The sequence below is a fragment of the Notolepis coatsorum genome, assembly GCF_963971535.1.
Source record: "Notolepis coatsorum genome assembly, chromosome: 16".
Taxonomy (NCBI): Eukaryota; Metazoa; Chordata; class Actinopteri; order Aulopiformes; family Paralepididae; genus Notolepis; species Notolepis coatsorum.
Window position 1 is genome coordinate 52,281,387 of NC_140180.1, and position 25,083 is coordinate 52,306,469.

The 25,083-nt window shown below is 45.5% G+C and overlaps 1 protein-coding gene across 1 annotated transcript in view; it reads right to left on the reverse strand.

The window, feature by feature from the left end:
* mid2 (midline 2) overlaps positions 1 to 25,083 on the reverse strand; it is a 127,647-nt gene that overhangs the window by 29,718 nt on the left and 72,846 nt on the right. Inside the window, 4 exon segments of the mRNA XM_084332027.1 lie at positions 10,629 to 10,772; positions 11,209 to 11,215; positions 11,217 to 11,337; positions 15,889 to 16,037. Of these exon segments, the coding sequence (XP_084188153.1) occupies positions 10,629 to 10,772; positions 11,209 to 11,215; positions 11,217 to 11,337; positions 15,889 to 16,037 (421 nt within the window).

Genomic DNA, 25,083 nt, shown 5'->3' on the forward strand with positions numbered 1-25,083 from the left:
GTAATGCCTGGCACGCAGTAGAAGATATTTCATATCCTAACCGATATTCAAACGGATGTAGACCCCACACATAACGCCATTTCACGGTTTTTATTCTTTCATCAAAACTGAACAGAATTCACTTGAAGATTACACTCAGGTCCCGACTCACTGAACCTATAATCTTGCCAGCACCGCAGGGCTTGACATTACCCCCCCCCCCCCCCCCCCCCAATGTGGGGAGAGATTTTTTTGGGGCCATTCGGTGTCGAAAAATGCACTTCCAGTGGTGGCATTTTTAACTGGATTCTGCCATCGCGTCTGCCGCCAAAAACTACCTACAGGACTGCCCTGTCTGTTCATTTGGACCGCCGGAAATAATATTATCTTTGGAAAGTTGTGGGTCGAGAGAAAAGAAAGAAAGAAAAAAGGCTTGGCTGCTCCGTGACAAGCAAGGTCTCCCCTACATTTGAAAAGGCTAGAAAGCTGGTCTTAAGCTTGTCTTAACTTATCCTCATGAGTTATGCATGTCAAATTGATTATATTCATCACTGCGTGCGCCTTTGGAGATCCGGGTCGTCATATAAAACTTAAATTTTTTTAAGCACAAAGAGGGAGTTCAAATAAGCCTGCAATGTATGAAGGAGTGGAGATGAAAGCAGTGTTTCAGAACCACAGCCTGATGCCGCTTCTATCAAACCTGTTTCAGAACCTCAGCACATGTGCTGCTTCTATGACTCAGGAGCGTGGCTTTCTGTCTAAACGAACGCACTGTGGTGTCATTGTGCGGTCTTTGCTTGGTTGAGTGTAAACAAGCAAAGCTGGCAGAATGACAGTCCTCCTTTGTGGCATTACTGTGGGATTTCTGTGTAAAAAGGGCCTGCTTCCAGACAGACCTGTGTGTGTGTGTGTGTGTGTGTGTGTGTGTGTGTGTGTGTGTGTGTGTGTGTGTGTGTGTGTGTGTGTGTGTGTGTGTGTGTGTGTGTGTGTGTGTGTGTGTGTGTGTGTGTGTGTGTGTGTGTGTGTGTGTGTGTGTGTGTGTGTGTGTGCGTGCGTGCGTGCGTGCGTGCGTGCGTGCGTGCGTGCGTGCGTGCGTGCGTGCGTGCGTGGGAGTCTGTCTCGGGGGTGGATGAAAGGGGGAAGAGAAACACAAAACATCAGGAATGGGTCTGCCTTTGATGATGCAATGTGATCTGTGTGTATGTGTGCATGCGTGAGTGTCTGAGCATGCCGGTACTTCACCCTGTTTATCTGTACGGGGCAGATAGTGTGGTGTGTGTGTGTGTGTGTGTGTGTGTGTGTGTGTGTGTGTGTGTGTGTGTGTGTGTGTGTGTGTGTGTGCGTGTGTGTGTGTGTGTGTGTGTGTGTGTACGTGTAGTATTCTAATTACAATTATAATGTCTTTATTTACCAACCAAAATTGTGTGTATGTAATATGGCAACATCTGTGTTTGATGGAAACAAAGCCATATACACCTGCACCTGTTTTTTAAGCGTCATTATGTCTGTGCTCCTGTGTGACTTTCTGTCAGCAGCCAAAGAAACACTGTGCTGTGTGAAGCAGATCAAATGTATCCCGAACAATCCTGTGTATAATATATATACAGTATAAGCACACAATGTGTTTCCTAATGCCGGCTTATCACCTGTGATAATCATCTCAATACCTCACTACAGGCAAGGCACTTGATGAATGAAACACATGAAAGGGAGACCGCGCCAGGGGGATGGGGCTGTTTCTAACCTGGCAACATGCAGGCCTTCTGTAGAAACACAAGGCCTGGCAGCGTGTAGCCTTTTTACAACGCATCCGCGTTTCCGGCGCTCTGATTGGCCAGGTCATGTGACATGTGCGCCCAATAGCGTGTTTGCCCATTTCCGCGTCGAACAGCCTGCAAACTACCTGCCGTTCTATCGCCATGCTCTAAGACAAACCTTAACCAACTTCGAAAGAGTGCATAAGCTTAACCGGCGAAAGAACTTGCCATCACGCTCTAAGACAAACTCTAACCTTAACCAACTTCGAAGAGTGCCTAAGCTTAACCAGTGTAGAAACTTGCCGTCCCACGATTGGCGCTAATGTCACATGACCTGGCCAATCAGAGCACAAAACGGGAACCCGGAAACGCGGATGCGTTGTAAAAAGGCTTCAAGCGGCCCGGTAACTGACGTTCGTAAAAGTGGCGTAAAGCAGGTGGAACAACATGCGAGAGAGAAAGAAAGAAAGAAAGAAAGAAAGAAAGAAAGAAAGAAAGAAAGAAAGAAAGAAAGAAAGAAAGAACGAAAGAAAGAAAGAAAGAAAGTAAGAAAGAAAGAAAGATTGTATCTGGCATCTGTTGTTTCAACTGACCAATCGTCCAAGGCGAAGGTCCAGTCCACAAATTGGAAATGGACAGAATGGAATACGGGCAAACAGACCAGTGTGATTAGTGACCGTCCATTGCTTGGAAGTGGGTGGTGTAATAAGGCCCAGGCTTTAGTGAGGCGTATTTTTTTGCTGTGTTTACACCTCAGCCAACTGTGTGTTGCTGGTAATTTCATTAACCAAGGCCAGTGTGACAGTTGCTTCTCCTGTTAGTGAGTGGGTGCGGTGTCACAACAACAACTTATGATAATCATCAGAGGAGACAATGGGCTCACGGATCAAGTTTCTCTCACTTTTCTTTTAGATGGTGTTCTGAATCCCTCAAATAGTTTTTAGGCACGTACGAACACCGGCTGTTATGTTTCAACTGTTTCACCAGTTGTCGTGTCGTGTGCAAACCACAGAGAAAAGGAATTTCACTGATAGCCCACGCTATATAGTAGATACAGTATTAGATATATTCAGATTCAAATTATTTATTGCCTATATTTACTGTAATATATATAATCGATAGGGCATACAGACCCTCATCTGCACCTGTTTATTTTTCTCATATTTTTATATTCAGATCAAATTGCCTATAATTATGTCTTTCTACTATTACCCTGCCCATACCTGTACCCCCCCCCCCCCCCCCATGCTGCTATGATGCCCGAATTTCCCCAAGGGGATCAATAAAGTGCTGCTGTCTGAGCTGCAGTCTGAGCTGTGGCCAAAAGTGAGTGTCAGCAATGACATCAAAGGATCGGCAAAACTACATGAGGGGCAAAATAATTAGCTGTTGCTATATTTCAATTTAAATAAAGACACAATTATACAGTACTACAAGATACATGTGCATGTGCCAGTTGCACTGAAATGCCAATAGGCTATAATAAAAGTGACACTTAGGACAGTAATCAAAGCCAACCTAAAGCGCCACCCACATCTCTGATGGCAATATTCTAAAATCATGAATGAATGAATGAATGAATGAATGAATGAATGAATGAATGAATGAATGAATGAATGAATGAATGAATGAATGAATGAATGAATGAAAACTTTATTTAACAGATTGCAGAATGGGTACAATACAGTACGGCTCAATACATACAATTGTTAAGGGGATGCAGACCTGAGAAAGACGTTTGTCTTGTTTCCATCAGGGTCCCCCATTTTCAATTCATATAGACATTACCCTCAACATAGGGGCCCCCCAGGGCTGTGTTCTGAGTCCCCTCCTCTACTCCCTGTACACACACGACTGTGTGGCTCAGCGGAGTAGCAACACAATCATCAAATTTGCTGACGACACAGTGGTGGTGGGCCTGATCTCTGCCAACGACGAGAGGGCCTACCTGGAAGAGGTCAAGGTCCTGGCGGGATGGTGCCAGGAAAACAGCCTCTCCCTGAACGTCAGCAAAACAAAGGAGATGATTGTGGACTTCAGGAGGTCGGGGGTCAAGGACTACAGCCCCCTCAGCATCGACGGGGCACCAGTTGAGAGAGTGAACAGCTTTAAGTACCTCAGAGCCTACATATCCGAGGACTTGACATGGACCACACACATTGACAGTGTTGTGAAGAAGGCACGACAACGCCTCTACTTCCTCAGGCGCCTAAGGAAGTTCCAAGTCAGTCAGAAGATCCTTAAGAACTTCTACTCATGTACAATAGAGAGCATCCTGACTGGCAACTAGGGCTGACCTTCGAAGCTTTTTTTGGCAATTGAAGCTTCGGGGCCGAGCTTCGATTTTAATTCGAAGCTTCAAAAAAAATAAAAAAAAAATAAAAAAAAATATTTTTTTTAATATTTTTTCTTTAATGTTTTTTTTTTTTTTTTTTTTATGTTGTGGGACTTGTACAGCACTTTCGTAAACGTTGTTGTTTTTAAATGTGCTCTATAAATAAAGTGGGTTGGATTAATTAATTAAGTAGCCCCTTTCGTGACTGACGCATCCAACAAGGTTTCACTCGGCTGTGTGATTTAATTCAAGGTGGATCGCTGTTGTCGTTTGAACAACTTCAGATTTCATGGGAACTACCAATCCCCCAAATCAAGAATGTTTAAGATGAATGAAGTAAGATTTTGATTATTTGAAATATGGCCTGTGTAGACTAAACTATGCACAGAATTATGTCAGTCTACAAGGTCCGGATTCTACATGGTCCGGCAATGTAGACCTTGTAGACTCCACTACAGACCAATTATCAGTGAATGTTCATGCATTTTTAAGAAGGGCAACTTCCACAAAAAAACAAAGAACTCACCAAAACATCTCAGTAGCACCTTATCTAAATGTTATATTTCATATATGGAGATTCATATTTATTTATGTATTGCATGCATTTCTACATTTTATTTCCTATTTTGTTTATTCATCCCAGTATCTTTCTTTCTTATGTGTGGAATTCTACAAGGTGCGCGCACACACACGCACACACACACACACCTACACACACACCTACACACACACACACACACACACACACACACACACACACACACACACACACACACACACACACACACACACACACACACACACACACACACACACACACACACACACACACACACACACACACACACTTACATTTAGTCATTTAGCTGACGCTTTTATCCAAAGCGACTTACAAGTTCTGTACGACAAGACAGCAAGAAGGGTACAACTCTATCAGCTGAGTAACAATGTTCATCAAAGTGTTGCGTGTTACAGTGTAGGTTAGTTTATTAGGACAAGTGCATGACAGTAAGGTTAGTCACGGTTAGATTTTTTTTTTTTTTTTTTTATCATTTCAGATAATGGTTGAAGAAGTGAGTCTTTAGTCGACGGCGAAATATTGGACAGGATTCGGCTGTCCTAACTGGGATGGGTAGTTCACACACACACACACACACACACACACACACACACACACACACACACACACACACACACACACACACACACACACACACACACACACACACACACACACACACACACACACACACACACACCTACACACACAAACACACACACACACACACACACACACACACACACACACACACACACACACACACACACACACACACACACACACACACACACACACAGTCACTCCAAATGACTGTCTTTCTCATTCTGCCCCCCAGGTGCAATCGTCATAAAACTAAAGCAGACAGATGAGAGTAAGTCTGTCTCTGTGTACATGATTATGTCTCCATGAATGTCATGAGGAAGGCAGAAGGCAGATTAACTGCCCGTCACACAACGCCCTGTGCTCTACTCACACCCTCGCCACCAGTCACCTGACGACACACAACAGCCTCAGCACCAGTCACCTGACGACACACAACAGCCTCAGCACCAGTCACCTGACGACACACAACAGCCTCAGCACCAGTCACAGGGCCCCGTTCCCCGTACCTGGATAACTGAGTTAGCCGGATAACTTTCGGTCAAGTCTGACTTAAGACGGACTTTCCCGTTCCCCGAAGCTGGATTGTCTAAATCACCATGACAACAGATCAAAAAGTTTGAGCCTGGTCGAGAGCAGGGTTTAAGTTCAAGTTAGCCGGATGAACCATCGCCACGCCCCCTGAAATTATTCCCACAGTCTAGGATCTGCATTATACCATTCTGAATTACGTTTTTGTGCTCCATTCTTCCAGAGGGGGCTTTTGAAATGTAAAATAGACCCAAAATGCTGATACTAAATTCACTTTGTCCTAAATAATGCACGTTATATACCGTGGCGCTCGCTCGGTGCGATGTACACATTATGTGGTTATTTTAACAACGCGCAGCATTGCAAATGTGAATCCCGCGGGGATATCCTTAATGATTGAAACCTATCGCTCGTTTGGCTCTGATTCCTTTCATATTCTCCGCTGTGGATGAGGAGCGAGGAAGGAGAGGAGCGCCTGGATTTTGTTTCATTCAAGCATAAAATTGAAGTGTCTATGCGTGGATTGTGGATCTTGTGTGATATTGTAACTGGGATTAAAATGTCTGATGAGATGCGCTGTTTGACGGATTTGAGAAATTGAATGAGCCGTTGACGTCACATTAATGAATGAGAATAAAGAGATTAAACTTCATTCAAAATAAAGAATATTCTAAACACGGGTCTCTCGTTCATTAATGTATAAACAATGAATTTATCCCATCTGGCACAGTGGCGCAGCGGTAGTGCTCAATCCTGGCAACCCGGCGACCGGTGTTCGAAACCCCGTGTTTCCAATATAATTTTTTGGAATATAATATTAATGATTATACGCAAAGGTAGCCTAGTTTTAAGTTAAAATATTATAAATCTACATGCATTGAGGATGTCATTCCTTATATAGCTCTCAACGTGCACCAAATTGAATTATTCCTACATTGCAAGAAGAAGGAAAAGACTAGGTTTCGAACCCCGGTCGTCTGCGTGAAAGTCAAAAGAAGAACCCGTTACACCACAGTGGAGATAAGTAAAAGATCGACCATACATCAATCAATGGGTAAGAGAGCCGTATCGTTATTCTGTATAACAGTTTAACTAATTATTTTCGCTAGCAAGATCTCATTTGATTATTCAATCCAGCAGGCAAGTTTAAAGAAATATAATCTGATTGATTGAGGTAATGAGGGACTTAAAATTAGCCTATAGATAACGCATTTAACTTGTCGGCGAGGCGATTGAGCCGTACTGCAATATGTTAATAAAGTTTTAAATCAATTAATCAATCAATGCCGCTAGAGAATCAGGATCTCTGCTATCGATACGTGCTGGCTTTTCAACTGAAGCGGCCGCGCGCACTTATCCTGGGTCTCAAGTCTGGTTCTAGTTAACGAGACTGAATCCACCTTCGAGGAACATGAAAATCCCGGCTTCAAACATCGGGTTAACTGAAGCTGGATAATGGCCCTCTTGATCGACTTAGTTGAACCAGGTACGGGGAATAGGGCCCTGACGACACACAACAGCCTCAGCACCAGTCACCTGACGACACACAACAGCCTCAGCACCAGTCACCTGACGACACACAACAGCCTCAGCACCAGTCACCTGACAACACACAACAGCCTCAGCACCAGTCTGAGTGCTAGCATGCTAATTGATCTTTAGCCTAGTATATTCAATATTCTTCTTAAAGTATTAAGTGGATAAATACATGTTTTACCACACACACTGTGAGTTACCCTCAGTTCGATTTCAACAGTGCATTCAATTTGCATCATGGTAATGTGATCTCTACTTTATAATGAACATCATTACATGCCAGTGTTGTGTTATTGATGGGATTATTGACAGAAGTGTTATGGAGCGGGGCCTTTGATTAATGGGGTTATATAAACACTGTGTTCACATCAGCAATACTGGCCTCCATAGTGTTGCAGCTAGAGAGAGAGACACGCATGACTGAGAGTCATTATTGAGAGTGACTTCAAGAGGACAGGCTATCATTCTATTCATTTCCTTCAACCAATGTTTTTCTTTTGATGAATCCCCCCCCCTGTCTCTCTCTCACACAACACACACACACACACACACACACACACACACACACACACACACACCTACACACACACACACACACACACACGCACACGCACACGCACACACACACACACACACACACACACACACACACACACACACACACACACACACACACACACACACACACACACAGTCACTCCAAATGACTGTCTTTCTCATTCTGCCCCCCAGGTGCAATCGTCATAAAACTAAAGCAGACAGATGAGAGTAAGTCTGTCTCTGTGTACTTGATTATGTCTCCATGAATGTCATGAGGAAGGCAGAAGGCAGAGGGTTAACTGCCCGTCACACAGAGAGGACAAGTGGAGGGTTAACTGCCCGTCACACAGAGAGGACAAGTGGAGGGTTAACTGCCCGTCACACAGAGAGGACAAGTGGAGGGTTAACTGCCCGTCACACAGAGAGGACAAGTGGAGGGTTAACTGCCCGTCACACAGAGAGGACAAGTGGAGGGTTAACTGCCCGTCACACAGAGAGGACAAGAGGAGGTCCAACGATAACAATAAAAATAGCTTTTAGCCAAAGAAATCTGGTTTCCCCACAGAATCTGGTTTCAGCCACATAATCTGGTTCCCCCACAGAATCTGGGTTTCCCACAGAATCTGGTTTCCCCACATGAATCCGGCTGTACGCTCCATTTTCCGCGGCCATGCCTGGGTGAGCGTGCAGAGGGAGGGTTAGCAAGTTCTCACATTCCCCTTCCCTCTCCTGGGAGCACGGAGGCCTGGGCCGGGGCACAGAGACGATGCTGCTCAAGTGGGAGCGTTTAGCCACTCAGAGAGGCGCGGAGAAAAGCAATACTAGAAACTGGAGTGGCACAGACTAAATGGGTTTCTCTCTCTATATCTCTCTCTCTGTTTCAGCTGTGAGTCCCTGTGGACTCTGTGGCAGGGCTCTGCTGAATCTCTAAGCCACTCAGTCCATCACTGCTGAAATATATCCTGCTGTTTCAATGACTGGGCAGCACGGATGGATGGTTGGTAGGGGTGTAAAAAAAAAAAGGAAAAGAAAAGGATACAGCGATATGTCGCAATATTTTGTGTGCCGATATTATATTGATACACAGACGCCAGTATCGATATTAAAAAAATTATAATAATAAATAAAAGCAAAAAAAATGTGCTTAACAATCCCATTTTGCTGCAATACGAATGATTGGAGCTGTTTAAAAGATAGGCCTTCTGGCTCTTCCATACTCTCAACATAATAATATTATCTTCCGTCCACAGCCGCACTACAGGGATGCACATGATGGGCAACAGACCTGACCATTCAGGACATCTTTCTTCATCAAGGACCACAGCCACCCATCAGACTGTTCTCCCTGTTACCGTATGGCAGACGATACAGGAGTAGGGCTGCATGTACCACCAGACTCAAGGCTTTACCACCAGGCCATCAGACTTCTCAACTCAACTCATTTAACTACTTTATTCTACCTTCATATGACTAGTGCTCCTACTGCTGAACTGACCTGTTTCTCTTGTCAAACACATTCCATCGTACCGCTGACCTTGTGTTTTAACATACATATGACAAATCAAATCAAATATCAAAAAATACCTCCATCTTGATCACAAACCAAACACACAGACTGCAGACCCCTGACAGAAGAAACACATATCTTTCATGAAGCAGCTGTGCTTGGAAAAGACACACAGAACCAAGTTATCATAGGACTTAATACAATATACTACTTTTACAGTATTTACAGTGGTTGTGAGCTCCGTTGATCTATAAATACCAGCATTGAGCAGGGGAAAAGAAAGCTGAAACAGATCTACAGTATAGGCAACAACGCAGTCTTATATAAAACGTCGCTCACCTCTGTAGATGTAAGTAAGGGTTATACAGTTCTATTTTAATTCCTACCATACTGCAAGGAGAGGTCATTGAGGATGGTGTGTGTACGTGTGTGTGTGTGTGTGTGTGTGTGTGTGTGTGTGTGTGTGTGTGTGTGTGTGTGTGTGTGTGTGTGTGTGTGTGTGTGTGTGTGTGTGTGCGTGTGCGTGTGTGTGTGTGTGTGTGTGTGTGTGCGTGTGTGTGTGTGTGTGTGCGTGTGTGTGTGTGTGTGTGTGCGTGTGTGCGTGTGTGTGTGTGTGTGTGTGTGTGTGTGTGTGTGTGTGTGTGTGTGTGTGTGTGTGTATGTGTATGTATGTGTGTGTGTTTGCCGCCTAATGGTGAGTGTGAGTGATTACTGCATATGGGTGTAAATTATCAAGCTGGCAATTCCTATTATGATGGTGTGTGTATGTGTGCGTATACTATACACAAAGACATCTGTGTGTATGAGAACTAAGCACAGCCAGCTCATTTCAGAGATAAATGGACTGCATTTATAACAGCTTTTATCCAAAGCGCTTTACAACGTATGCCTCACAGTGTGTGTGTCTGTGTGTGTGTGTTTACACATTTGTGTGCATGCTACAATAACGTGCGCATGTGTGCATGCATGTATATGTTTGTGTGTGTCTCTTAACTCACTGAACTCATAAAGTTGCTCCTTCCCATGTAGATAGTGCATGCAATACTAGCCAGTGCATGTGTGTATGTGTGTATATGTGTGTGTGTGTGTGTGTGTGTGTGTGTGTGTGTGTGTGTGTGTGTGTGTGTGTGTGTGTGTGTGTGTGTGTGTGTGTGTGTGTGTGTGTGTGTGTGTGTGTGTGTGTGTGTGTGTGTGTGTGTGTGTGTGTGTGTGTGTGTGTGTGTGTGTGGGTGTGTGTGTGTGTGTGTGTGCGTGCGTGCGTGCGTGTGTGTGCTGACTCACTGATGAAGTTGGTCTGGCCAGTGTAGATGGTGTACTGCAGCTCATAGGAGGTGACGCTGAACTCGTCCTCTGACGACCAGTGGACGGTGATGGTGTCGTGGGAGGCGGTACAGAGTTCGTCCCGTATGGACGGAGGGTTAGGAGCTGCATGAGGTCAAAACAACAGGGTTATCCAACATTACAAAATTATCCATAGAGGTTTTCAATATCATAGGGCTCAGAAAGTCCTATTGATAACACTGGTTACACTGGTAAGACTAGCTATCAATAATGCTAGCTATCAGACTGTCCTATAGGGGTCTAAAATGTTCTTTAAATGTATCATGTGATCTGATAGGGTTTATGTCTTATATATATCAGAAAATCCTGTTTTATTGTCCTGTGTGGCTACCTACGTACGTAGTTTTTCATACGACTCAGAAAATCCTATGGGCCTACGTGTATATGTTTTTTGTTTTATTTATTTTTATACATGTGGGTTGGATGTCATTCTTCACTTCGTATGATCCGTGAAGTTGGTGTCAACGCCTCACTGTGGTGTATATATTTAGTACATCCTCTATCAGCACAGAGGAGCCACAGTTAGCCGACAGAGAGCCCTTCCAGAATCTTCTTCTCCCGGGAGAAGTCCAGGGCAAAGTTGTCAAACGCGTCGTTCAGGTTGACGTCAGGGATCAACACTTGGGAGGAGGCCGTCGCCATGGCAACCCTGGAGGTGAGAAGAGAGGAAAGGGGGAGAGGTTACGAGAGGGGCAGAGAGTGGATGGGTGGTGGTGTGGGGAGGAGGAGGACGATGAGGAGGAGGAGGATGAGCAAGAGGAGGAGGTGGAGGAGGAGGAAGATGCAGATGAGGATGATGAAGATGAGGAAGAGGAAGAGGAGAGGGGGACGCGTGAATACTTTCGGCAAGCAACAAGCCCTTCCGCGTTGCTCTGATTGGCCGAGCGCGCGCATGCGCATGAGCCGCGACAAGCCCCTCAGCCAGGCAGCAATACTAAGTTCCAGTTAACCTAATTTATACCGTAACGAATCATAAAAAAAATCTACCGTTAACTGGAATATGTTGTTTCTTTACACATATGTTGGATTATGTAATTGGTTTGTCATGACAAACCAATAAAAAACCGCACGACTCTGGCTTCATCCTCGGCTTCGCGGCTGCGTTGCGGGTCCACGACCCTCCGTGCTCCGATAAGGCTTTCAACAGCAGGGAGAGTATGCTGCCGTGAGCGGCATCGCTGAGCTCATCAATGACCCTCCGTGCTCCGATAAGGCTTTCAACAGCGGGGAGAGTATGCTGCCGTGAGCGGCATTGCTGAGCTAATCATGGTGTCCGCTGGACGAAGCCAGAGACAGTCTTATTATGGGGCTTATGCCGAGAAGCAGTAACACAACAGTGAACACATAGTTGCAAATGCATCTGTCAGTCGTACTTAACTATGTGTTCACTGTTGTGTTACTGCTTCTTGGCATAAGCCCCATAATAAGACCGTCTCTGGCTTCGTCCAGCGGACACCATGATGAGCTCAGCGATGCCGCTCACGGCAGCATACTCTCCCCGCTGTTGAAAGCCTTATCGGAGCACGGAGGGTCGTTGATGAGCTCAGCGATGCCGCCCCACGGCAGCATACTCTCCCTGCTGTTGAAAGCCTTATCGGAGCACGGAGGGTCGTGGACCCGCAACGCAGCCGCGAAGCCGAGGATGAAGCCAGAGTCGCGCGGTTTTTTATTGGTTTGTCATGACAAACCAATTACATAATCCAACATATGTGTAAAGAAACAACATATTCCAGTTAACGGTAGATTTTTTTAATGATTCGTTACGGTATAAATTAGGTTAACTGGAGCTTAGTATTGCTGCCTGGCTGAGGGGCTTGTCGCGGCGCATGCGCACGCTCGGCCAATCAGAGCAACGCGGAAGGGCTTGTTGCTTGCCAAAAGTATTCACGCGAGGGGGACAGACAGAAAGAGCAACAGAAGGGAGGATGAAGAGAGATGAAAAGGTGAAGAGAACAAGGTAAAATATGTGCTGTGAGAAGAGAGAGAGCGAGAGAGATAGAGAGAGAATCTCTCGTGGGGTGATCATCAACACACGAGAGCACGCACGCACGCACGCATGCACGCACACACACACACACACACACACACACACACACACACACACACACACACACACACACACACACCACACACACAATGCATTCACAGCTTCTGGGACAGCTACACATAAACTACACAGTGGCCTTATCCAACCTGAAGCACTTAGCGAGCCCAGGCCCCACTCAGCAGACCTTGAGACTTGAGCTCTGAATGCAAAGCGACGTTCCGTTAATGACAAGGCTGGGCAGACGCAGGAACTAACAACGGTGGCCCCAGCAAAAATAAAACTTCAGAATACCGCTGAGGCTCAATCATTCCTTGGAGAGAAGAGAGAAAATGGCTGGAGTGGAGATGAGAGAGAGGGAGTGAGGGAGTGAGTGAGCAAGGGATTATTGTTATCGTTTCTTTTTACAGTACACACGATCAACAGGGAAGCAGGTGGAGAGTGATGGAGAGGGGGGAAGGAGGTGGAGAGAAAGGAAAGGAGGTGGAGAGAGATGGAGAGAGAGGGAAGGAGGTGGAGAGTGATGGAGAGAGAGGGAAGGAGGTGGAGAGTGATGGAGAGAGAGAGGGAAGGAGGTGGAGAGTGATGGAGAGAGGAAAGGAGGTGGAGAGTGATGGAGAGAGAGGGAAGGAGGTGGAGAGTGATGGAGAGAGGAAAGGAGGTGGTGAGTGATGGAGAGAGAGGGAAGGAGGTGGAGAGTGATGGAGAGAGGGAAGGAGGTGGAGAGTGATGGAGAGAGAGGGAAGGAGGTGGAGAGTGATGAAGAGAGAGGGAAGGAGGTGGAGAGTGATGGAGAGAGGAAAGGAGGTGGAGAGTGATGGAGAGAGAGGGAAGGAGGTGGAGAGTGATGGAGAGAGAGGGAAGGAGGTGGAGAGTGATGGAGAGAAAGGGATGAGGTGGAGAGAGATGGAGAGAGGAAAGGAGGTGGAGAGTGATGGAGAGAGGAAAGGAGGTGGAGAGTGATGGAGAGAGAGGGAATGAGGTGGAGAGTGATGGAGAGAGAGGGAAGGAGGTGGAGAGTGATGGAGAGAGAGGGAAGGAGGTGGAGAGTGATGGAGAGAGGAAAGGAGGTGGATAGTGATGTAGAGATAGGGAAGGAGGTGGAGAGTGATGGAGAGAGAGGGAAGGAGGTGGAGAGAGAGGGAAGGAGGTGGAGAGTGATGGAGAGAGGGAAGGAGGTGGAGAGTGATGGAGATAGAGGGAATGAGGTGGAGAGTGATGGAGAGAGAGGGAAGGAGGTGGATAGTGATGGAGAGAGAGGGAAGGAGGTGGAGAGTGATGGAGAGAGAGGGAAGGAGGTGGAGAGTGATGGAGAGAGAGGGAGTGAGGTGGAGAGTGATGGAGAGAGAGGGAAGGAGGTGGAGAGAGATGGAGAGAGAGGGAAGGAGGTGGAGAGTGATGGATAGGGGGGAAGGAGGTGATGAGTGATGGAGAGAGGGAAGGAGGTGATGAGTGATGGAGAGAGAGGGAAGGAGGTGGAGAGTGATGGAGAGAGGAAAAGAGGTGGAGATAGATGAGGATAGAGGGAGTGAGGTGGAGAGTGATGGAGAGAGGGAAGGAGGTGGAGAGTGATGGAGAGAGAGAGGGAAGGAGGTGAAGCGAGAGGGAGATAGAGGGAAGGAGGTGGAGAGAGAGGGAAGGAGGTGGATAGAGGGAGAGAGGGAAGGATGTGTTTCTGTATGCTAAGCCATGTGTACGAGAACACACTTTCAGTTTAATGGGTGATGTTCTTCATTCATATTCAAAGATAATTTTGGCAACTGACGAGCACCTCTCCACGTGTTCAGGAATCCATAGGAGGACATGGTAGGTTTCCTCTTACGAACTTCTTACCTCTCTAGGATCAATGCTCACAAAGCTGCGGGCCCAGACAACATACCTGAAGGACTCTGCAGTGGAGCTCATTAATGTCTTCAGTCACAGACATCGTTAACACCTCCCTGTCTCCACATGCTTCAAAGACACTACCATCATCCCAGTCCCAAAGAAGGCTTCTCCAGCCTGCTTCAATGACTACTGTCCCGTTGCACTGACACCCATCATTATGAAGTGCTTTGAACGGCTAGTCATGCAACACATCCATCCTCCCTCCCTCCCTGGACCCCTTCCAGTTTGCATATCGGGCCAAAGTCCACCGATGATGCAATCTCCACTGCCCTCCACTCAGCTCACCCATATGGACACTAAGCTAATCCCCCAACAGCTGATAGAGAAACTCGTTCTGCTGGGGCTGAGCACCTCGATGTGCAACTGGCTGCTGGACTTCCTGACCGGGAGACCACAGGCAGTTCGGGTTGGCAACAACACATCCAGCACCATCATCCTGAACACTGGGGCCCCCCAAGGATGTGTGCTCAGCCCCCTACTCTTCACCCTACTGACTCACAACTGCACACCAAAACACAACACCAACCTCTTCGTCAAGTTTGCGGACGACACAACTGTGGTGGGGCTCATTAACAACAACGATGAGTCTCACTACAGGGACGAGGTGAGCCAACTGACCATGTGGTGCGGGAACAATAACCTCATTCTCAATGTGGAGAAAACTAAGGAGGTTGTTTTTGACTTCCGGAGAGTGCAAACCCAGCACCCTCCACTGACCAACAGTCAGATCAACGGTGCAGCAGTGGAGAGAGTGAGCAGCACCAAATTCTCTGGTGTGCACATCACAGAGGACCTCTCCTGGAACACCAACACTGCATCATTGGCCAAGAAAGCTAAGCAGCACCTCTACTTCCTAAGCGCCTAAACTGAGAAGAGCTGGAGCCTCAGTTCCTATCTTGTGCTCCTTCTACCGGGGCACCATCGAGAGCCTCCTGACCAGCTGCATAACTGCGTGGTATGGCAGTTGCACGGCATCCTGCCGCAAGACCCTGCAGCGCACGGTCAGAACAGCTGAGAGGATCGTTTGGTGCCCCCCTCCCCTCCCTCCAGGCCATTTACAACACACGCCTGGCCCGCAAAGCACTCTGCATCGCGGGCGACATCACCCACCCCTCCGGGAGGAGAATGAGGAGCCTCCGAGCTAGGACTAGCAGACTGAAAGACAGCTTCATCCATCAGGCTGTCAGGAAGCTGAACTCTCTCCCAGCTCTCCCCCCTCTCTTACTCTGCCCCCACAGACTCTGGACTAGGAACCCCCCCCCCACTCACCTCTCAGCCACATTGCGGGCGGTCTGCAGGAAGCGAGCGTGGTCGTTCTCCTTCAGACTGTGTTCGGCCTGTGTGATGAGGGCACTGGAACGCTCCAGGCACTGACGACAGTTGGCGATCTGCTGGGCCAGCTTACGCAGCTTCATCACCTAGGACACACACACACACACACACCTTGTAGGACCTTGTAGACTGAACCAATACATAACATGCTTATTGTGAGTGGTTGAGTTGACTCGACACTGGCCTAATTTTTAATTATCAAAAATCTTAGTTAGTGCACTTTTAAAAACAATTGACCGGCTACAAAAAGTCAAATAAGAACTAAAGGAGGGATCAGTCACCCAATCAACCAGGAATGTGAGGCGATGTCCTCACTGAAAACTCAACGCATGTCCATTCATGTCATTAGCAAAACTGACATGTGCAAGAGCAATCAGCTGCTTAAATATCAGGAATGTCAATTTCAATATTGTAAATAAAACATGTTCTCAATTCTATGTCAAAACTAGCCAAATCGTTAGCAAAGCTTACCCTCATATATAACAAAAATCCCTTATTGCTTATACTACAAGTCTCACATCTGCATTTCCTGGATGACAGTGTGGCCAGCTGGGCAATAGCGAAGATTATGTAACCTTATAACATTATAATACTTAACCTGCAATCACAAGACTGTTCTGACTTCCCAATATTGATGTAACTAAGAGATTAACTGCATTTAATTTATTTTAATGCATACTGTAGGTATATTCAATTCAAACCTTTATTTATTCTCGAAAAGACAATTGAGGTCACCCTCATTTTCAATGCCATTGAGACTTTACAGACATTTCAATGCACACATTTCTACAATATAATAATAGTACATATGAATAACTATCTATATAGTATGTTTCACACATGGACCGCAGTCCAGAGTGCCCCACAGCAATTAGTATAAAATTAACAGGAATAAAATCAGCACACAATTGACAGAATAAAAAACAATGCATAAATTGCAGAGAGAGAGAGAGAGAGAGAGAGAGAGAGAGAGAGAGAGAGAGAGAGAGAGAGAGAGAGAGAGAGAGAGAGAGAGAGAGAGAGAGAGAGAGAGAGAGAGAGAGAGAGAGAGAGAGAGAGAGAGAGAGAGCTCTGAACTTCATAAAAGTCAGACAACGCTTGTCAAAAGCTCAAACAAAAGACGAAATTCTGTTTCTGGTCTGCACCCTCTTAGCATCCTCTTAGCAGTTGTGTGTATTGAGCCGTACTGTATTTTACCCATTCTGCAATCTGTTAATAAAGTTTTCAATCAATCAATCAACCCAGGATTTCCTCCACTGCACTGACATCCAGCCTGCCTCTGACAATAGTTAAATCATCTGCGTAGGCTGATAGTCCTACCTGACACCATGCAGCCTACTCCTCAATAAACACAATATATGTTTTTTGGCCAAAGGGTAACTTGAGCTGGCCTAAAAGTGGGCAGTCCTGCTGGATCCCCCTACAAACCTAGACTGGCCTACTCAGGCCCCCGCCCACACCTATATCGCACATGTTCACCCAGTATACAGCGTTTTAACAGTGGAGATAGTGCTGCCCCAAACCAAAAGCAGATGGCTCCTCAAACATGTAGCCATGGTCCACCCCCGTCAAAGGCTTTCTCTGGATCCAATGAAACAGCTCCAAAAGCCATGCTATTCAACCCAGATAAGTCAAACATGCCTCATAATAGGAATAAATAGTCCATCACTGATCAATCTGGCATACCATAAGACCCGGTGCACCACCGTCTCAATGTGCTTCTGCAGTTAGACAGGGATTTAGCCACCAGCAGGTTGTCTTCAGAGAGCAAGACCACAGGACTCCAGTATTTTCACTCAAACACACTTTTTTCGGCAGGAGAGCCAGAACAGCATAACGGAAGCTCACTGGCAGATATCCTACTTTGACACAGTCACCCAAGACTGGCCAATAACTGGCCTTGTAAAAATCCACAGAACAGCCCACAAGCCTTATGGGAGACGGCATTAGAGAGTTCCTCATGAGACAGGGGAGAGTCTAGTTCTGTCTTTTCTGGGTCAGAAAACCAAGGAAGCTCTTTTAACAGCACTTCGGTGTACACACACATGGTCACATGACTCAGCATAAAACCTCACAGCCTCCTCCCTCATGCCCCCAACCACATGCTGGTATGTTACAGCATACGCAATGCTTTTCCATTTCCCCCAACATAGTACAGCAAGCTGGTGCGGGTGGGTAGTGTAGAGGTCTCTTTGCCTGGTCCCGGAGGAAAACCCCAATACCTCATAGACCCGCCCTCTTCTCATTCAGCCCCTCAGTATCTCCTTCGACTAACTCTGCTTCAACCTCCGTTCACCTCCCAACCATGGCGGCGCGGTGGCACAGTGGTTAGTACTGTTGCCTCACAGCAAGTAGTTCACGCATTGGCAGGATATAGGGTTGCAAACACACACACTCGCGCACACTTGCACACTCGCACGCACACACACACACACACACACACACACACACACACACACACACACACACACACACACACACACACACACACACACACACACACACACACACACACACACACACACACACACACACACACACACACACACACACACACACACACACACACACACACACACACACACACACACACACACACACAGGAGCACACACAGGAGCACACTCTGCAGTGCCCAGTGATGCTTCTTGATAAGCCTCTTGACTGTAATATGACTGAATGATCGCTATAATATAATTTTACGCTTCGCAAAAGCAGGAATTCTGCTCAAATTGTATTACTCTATTTACATCCATTGCGGCTTGCATCCTGACTGCGCAAATCAAATGAGCTTTGTGTTCCAGCACAGACCACTTGGTGCGTTGGGAGTGGAAAGATGACAGCGAAAATTTAATGTTGGTCGTAATACAATATCCTGCTTAGTAATGATGGTTAAATAAAAATAAACATCTGTGCCCTATAAACATGGAAAATGAAAACACCAGAAATTATAGAATGAAGAATTACCACACATGCACATCCACACAAGCACACACACAAACGCACACACACACAAACACACACAGGGGTGAATTCACAAAGAATGGATTGCGGCCACTAATAGTACCCTTAACTGTGTGTGATGTGTGCCTGCTATGTGCTCCGTCTTAAGGCCCTCCCATAGTCGAGCAGACTGTACACAGAGCAGACTCCGCGGAGGTCCGCGCGGACACTTTGAGCTTTGATCTCAGCGGACAGCAGACCCACAGCAGAGTCCAAGTGCGAAGCTCCTATTTTCTGACGCGCAGACGTCCGCGCCGCTGACTTGGTGTCACACAAAACGCTGCTCGGCGTTTTGGTTGACATCGAACTGCATTTAATGTGACGCCGATCTGCATTTTACTCTGACCACTCGCTCCGTGCCAAGAGAGATGTTTGAATGGCTTTTCTAAATGAAGTGTGTAAAATTGCCAGTTTTATTTCGAAATATTGGAAACGGAGATAACATAGAATGTTATCTCCGTATAACATAGAATGTTATCTCCGTTTCCAATATTTTGAAATAAAACTGGTGCTTTTATTTCATGCAATGCGTGTTTGTCATTTCAGCACTACGCGCTGTCCACCTCAAGCCTATACATCGCTGCCTATATACCTGTTATTCAAGTGCGTAAAACTGCCCGTTTTATTATCGAAATATTGGAAACGGAGATAACATACTCTTTATTTTGACATCGGATGACGACGACATGACAGAAGTTGAACAGCGTGGGGACAATTGTGTAAACTGGCGCGTGACATGTAGGAAATTGGTCCATGGAGGTCCGCTCGACTATGAAAGCTCAAAGAGTCCAGTGGACCTCCGCTGAGTCCAGTCCGCTCAACTATGGGAGGGCCTTTAAGGACCTATTCACTAAAGATATTGCACAAATTATATACTAGCACAAACACGCCCATATGGTGTTGCAGTTGAGTGCAATTTTCTCCTGATATCTAGCAGTGCAGTTGGCTCATGGAGTTTGTTTGAGCAGATGCAAATGACATGTCGTCAGCCTGTGACTGCAACTTGTTCCTGTTTGCGGACGACTCAGCCCTGCTGGTCTCTGACAAGAACAAGTTGCAGGTTGAAAAAACCCTCAGCTCGGAACTAGGCAAAATCTGCATATGGCTCGCTGATAACAAACTATCATTACACATGGGCAAAACATTCCATTCTCTTCGGTTCAAATAACAAACTCAGCAAGACCGACGGCTTCTCAGTTACAGTGGGTGACAATATTGTCACAAGGAAAGACGAAATTACCTACCTGGGTTCCATCCTAGAGGCAAATCTTTCCTGTGACAAAATGGCATCCAATGTAATAAAAAAAGAATACCCTGAAGACTCTGGCAGGAGCACTCATTCAAGGGTACTATGACTATGCGTGCACCTCATGGTACCAAAGCACCTCAAAGGCGCTTAAAACAAAATTACAAACATCACAAAACAAACTGGTCAGACTACTACTTGACCTGAACCCCAGAACCCACCTCACCCATGCCCACTTTGACAACCTAGGATGGCTTAGAGTAGACGACAGAGTACAGCAACTTGCAATGGGCCTGGTCTACAAGATACACTATACGACCGGGGTGCCCATGTACATGTCAAAATACTTCCCAAAGGTCAGTGAATACCACAACCACTACACCAGAGGAAGCTCAACAAATCATGTTAAACCCAGATTCGGCTCAAACAATGGAACTAAACACGTTTCGCAATTATGCCACAACAATGTGGAACGCCCTACCCAAAGCTGTAAAGGAATGTGAATCCCTGCCCACATTCAAAACCGCTCTTAAAGAGCACCTACGGGAGGCTGCAATTCGAAACTGGCCACCGTAAATGCCCAAAACCACCACCACCTCCTAATAGACAGTCTCCTCCCCACCGCATGTATATATTCCCTCCCCGCCGTATGTATATTTCTCTCCCACCCACCCACCCCCTCCTAATGTACAGTCCCCTCCCCATCATATGTATATACTCTGTCAGGATCTAGGGGTAACAGTACTGTATATTGGAATACCGTTTATGTCACAAATGTATCAGTACTAAATACCTATATGTCCCTATGCCATAAATGTCATGTATGTTGTGTATGTCATAAATGTCTATATCAATTGAAAATGGGGGACCCTGATGGAAACAAGACAAACGTCTTTCTCAGGTCTGCATCCCCTTAACAATTGTATGTATTGAGCCGTACTGTATTGTACCCATTCTGCAATCTGTTAAATAAAGTTTTCATTCATTCATTCATTCACGTTGGCGAAGTTTAGGCCGAAGTTAGGCACTGTGCCAGTGAAAATATTTTCAGACTTAGGAATATTTAGTGAGAAATTAAGTTGTATTTAATGTTTAGGTAAGAGACTAGAACCCACATTCTCATATACTCCAGATTCCAGAATAAACTTTTCATTGACCGTGTTTCCAGCTCCTCATGGACCTGACGAAACGTTATAAATTAAGTTTATTCTAGAGCATTATGTGTGTGCAGGTTCATTGGACACTGGCGAGTACTGCATACTGTACGTCACACTGACTAACCCTGAGTACTGCATACTAGGGGTGTAACAGTACACAGAAGCCACGGTTCGGTACGTACCTCGGTATTGGGGTCACAGTTCGGTAAAACAGAAAAAAAATATTTATAATTATTATTATTAATATAATTATTGTTTAAATTAAATATTTTTTTTAATATATATTATATTTATGATAATTATTATAATTATTATTATTAAATAGAATAATTTTCTATAGGATTGCCGTGGTAGTCAGTGATACTGGTGTCATTCTGTGTTCAGGCATCCAGAGTAAATTAATTGTCTAGTGCCCCTTTAACAACTTGGTAAGTTTCAGTTTCACTTCTAGAGAGGATTTAACTGCACGAGACTGAATACTACAGAACAGATGACAGAATGGTAGAGGATTATTTGGATTTAAACACAATAGCGCGCGCGTGTGTGTGTGTGTTGGCGATGCGCGGCGTGTGTGTGTGTTGACGATGCGCGGCGTGTGTGTGTGTTGGCGATGCGCGCCGTGTGTGTGTTGGCGATGCGCGGCGTGTGTGTGTGTTGGCGATGCGCGGCATGTGTGTGTGTGTTGGCGACGCGTGCCGTGTGTTGGTGATGTGTGCCGGTTGTGTGTGTGTGTGTGTTGGCGACGCGCGGCGTGTGTTGGTGATGCGTGCCGTGTGTGTGTGTGTCTTTCCATTGGTTTCATTTGGTTAACATTATTGGGCAAAGAAAACGAAAAAAAACTGTACAATTGTAATGACCCTGCAGGCTGCAGCTGTCTCTTCCTACTCTTCTCAACTCCTCTCCACTCTTCTCCCTTTTCCTCTGTCATCCTCTACTCTCTTATCCTCCTCTTCTTTCATCGTCACGCCTCTTCTCTTCCTCCTCCCTCTTTCCTTTATTATTAGTCTTATTAGATTATGAGTCTTACATAGAAGGGGTAGTATGCCTACTCTTACTCTGTAAAAATCTTTTGTAAATCAAACTAATGAACCTAAAAGGGAAAACACAAGGCTGGTTCCCCTGTGGTTCCTCAGTACAGCAACCCCACTAGTAAGCTTAGCTTAACAGTATAGATGTATAGAATCAGTCTAGGCATGATCAATGATTTTTCAAAAATGTCTCACCCCAAATGTTCCTATTTAGTAGTATAATCTTTTTTAAGAAGAAAACGAAAAATCACAAAATAGCTAAAAGTAGATATAAGAATGAATGTTACAAAATGTATCAAGACTAGACTATTCATGTCAACTAGTATAGAAGTAATGTCACAGCCTAATGTGAAAATGTATTGGTAGTTAGCTAGCAATGCAAGCTAGCCAACACTAGCTAGTAGCTAGTTAGTTAGCAAACTGAATGTTGGCTAGCAAGATTGCACTCCATGTGCTTGCATCATTAAGAAAATCCAAATTCAAAACAAACTCAAACTCAAGTTGCTAGCTAGTTAGCAAGATTGCACTGCTTACTAACTAACGTTGATAAACCCAGGTTTACCACAGTTAAAACACAGCTACAGTACTTACATTTGAGGATAAACTTGCATAAGAAGTTTCACTGTAGATGTCAAGGCTCCCGTGTTGGCTGGGAAATGCATGTATTTGACCCTTCTATTGAGATTGCGAGTAACGTTATTATTCCTGAAGTCCACCAATCCGAAACTATACTTTTAAAGTCCATATCACCAAGTTGCCTGCATCAAATTCCAACATCCAATATACCATATAGGATGCCAAGAGCATGCTCTAGTCTACAACATGGGATCATCCATTTCTATCTACAGTAAAAGCTGTTCACATGTAAAGGTTTTTTTATAAACTCATCATAATTTAGTGCTCAATAGTTTCATTTTATTACTATTTTACACATCATCCAATACAATTTTCCAGGACAACTGTTTCTATTTCCATGTAAGTGTTCACTTTTGCTCAGTTTCCATGACTTTTCCATACCTGGAAAATGAAAAAATGTATTCCATGTTTTCCATGTTTTCCAGGTACCGTGGGAACCCTGTTACTGTACATCACACTCACTAACCCTGCATACTGCATACTGTACGTCACACTCACTAACCCTGAATACTTTCATTCAACCCCTCCGGTTTCCAGTGAAGACATTGCACTTTTTTGGGCAGAAATTGAAAAGCTGAGATGGGAGATGTGAACCTGATGTTGTTCAAAGCTATACAAGGGCAGCATAAACAGAGAGAGAGAGAGAGAGAGAGATAGAGAGAGATTGAGAGATAGAGAGATAGCGGGACGGAGAGAGAGAGAGAGAGAGAGAGAGAGAGAGAGAGAGAGAGAGAGAGAGAGGGAGAGAGAGAGAGAGAGAGAGAGAGAGAGAGAGAGAGAGAGAGAGAGAGAGAGAGAGAGAGAGAGAGAGAGAGAAGAGACAGGCGGGTGGGAGAGAGAAACAGACAATCACAATAAAAAGCAGAGGAAGACGCACACACACACACACACACACACACACACACACACACACACACACACACACACACACACACACACACACACACACATGCACACCAGGGCATGAGAAGGGTCTGTGTTTGTTTTTTGCAGGCAGAGATTAAGCATGACTGAGCCTCCTAAGAGAGAGACAGAGCTTGTTAAGAGGCGCCGAGCCTCCAGTCTGTTCTCTGATCTCTGCGTGTGTGTGTGTGTGTGTGTGTGTGTGTGTGTGTGTGTGTGTGTGTGTGTGTGTGTGTGTGTGTGTGTGTGTGTGTGTGTGTGTGTGTGTGTGTGTGTGTGTGTGTGTTTTGCAGGGGTGTTTTCTTAAATCTGCAGAATATGATTTGTATGCTGGGACATCTCTGCAGCACTATAGTACTTCCTTTAGAAAGGTATTTTTACACAGATTTTTCCTTTAACAGATATTGCACCTCCATATTGCGATTTAGATGAAAATAAGTTGTTCAGCCCTAGTGTGATTGACAGCTCCCTCTCCAGTTCGGCTCACTGTTATCAAGCCTCCATAATCCGGTTGGTTTGGAGTCACCTCCTCTCTTGTATCTCTCTATGCTCTCTCCTCTCTTCTATCTTTCTATGATATCTCTACTCTCTTCTATCTCTCTATGCTCTCTCTCCTCTCTTCTATCACTCTATGCTCTCTCTCTACTCTCTTCTATCTTTCTATGCTCTCTCTCCTCTATTCTCTTCTATATGTCTATGCTCTCTCTCTCTCTCTTAGTAGTGTAGAGTCTCTTTGCCTGGTCCTGGAGGAAAACCCCAATACCTCATAGCCCCCGCCCTCTTCTCATTCAGTCCCTCAGTATCTCCTCCTACTAACTCTGCTTCAACCTCTGTTCACCTCCCAACCATGGCGGCGCGGTGGCACAGTGGTTAGTACTGTTTCCTCACAGCAAGTAGTTCACGCATTGGCAGGATATAGGGTTGCACACACACATCTTCTATCTCTCTATGCTCTCTCTCCTCTCTTCTATCTTTCTATGCTCTCTCCTCTCTTCTCTTCTATATTTATATGCTCTCTCTCGCTCTCTCTCTCTCTCTCTCTCTCTCTCTCTCTCTCTCTCTCTCTCTCTCTCTCTCAGATCTATGAATAAAATATGTCTGAAGACTATTTCCATTATTTATGGATTCATTAAGATGTGCTTATCTTTACTGACGCTTTTA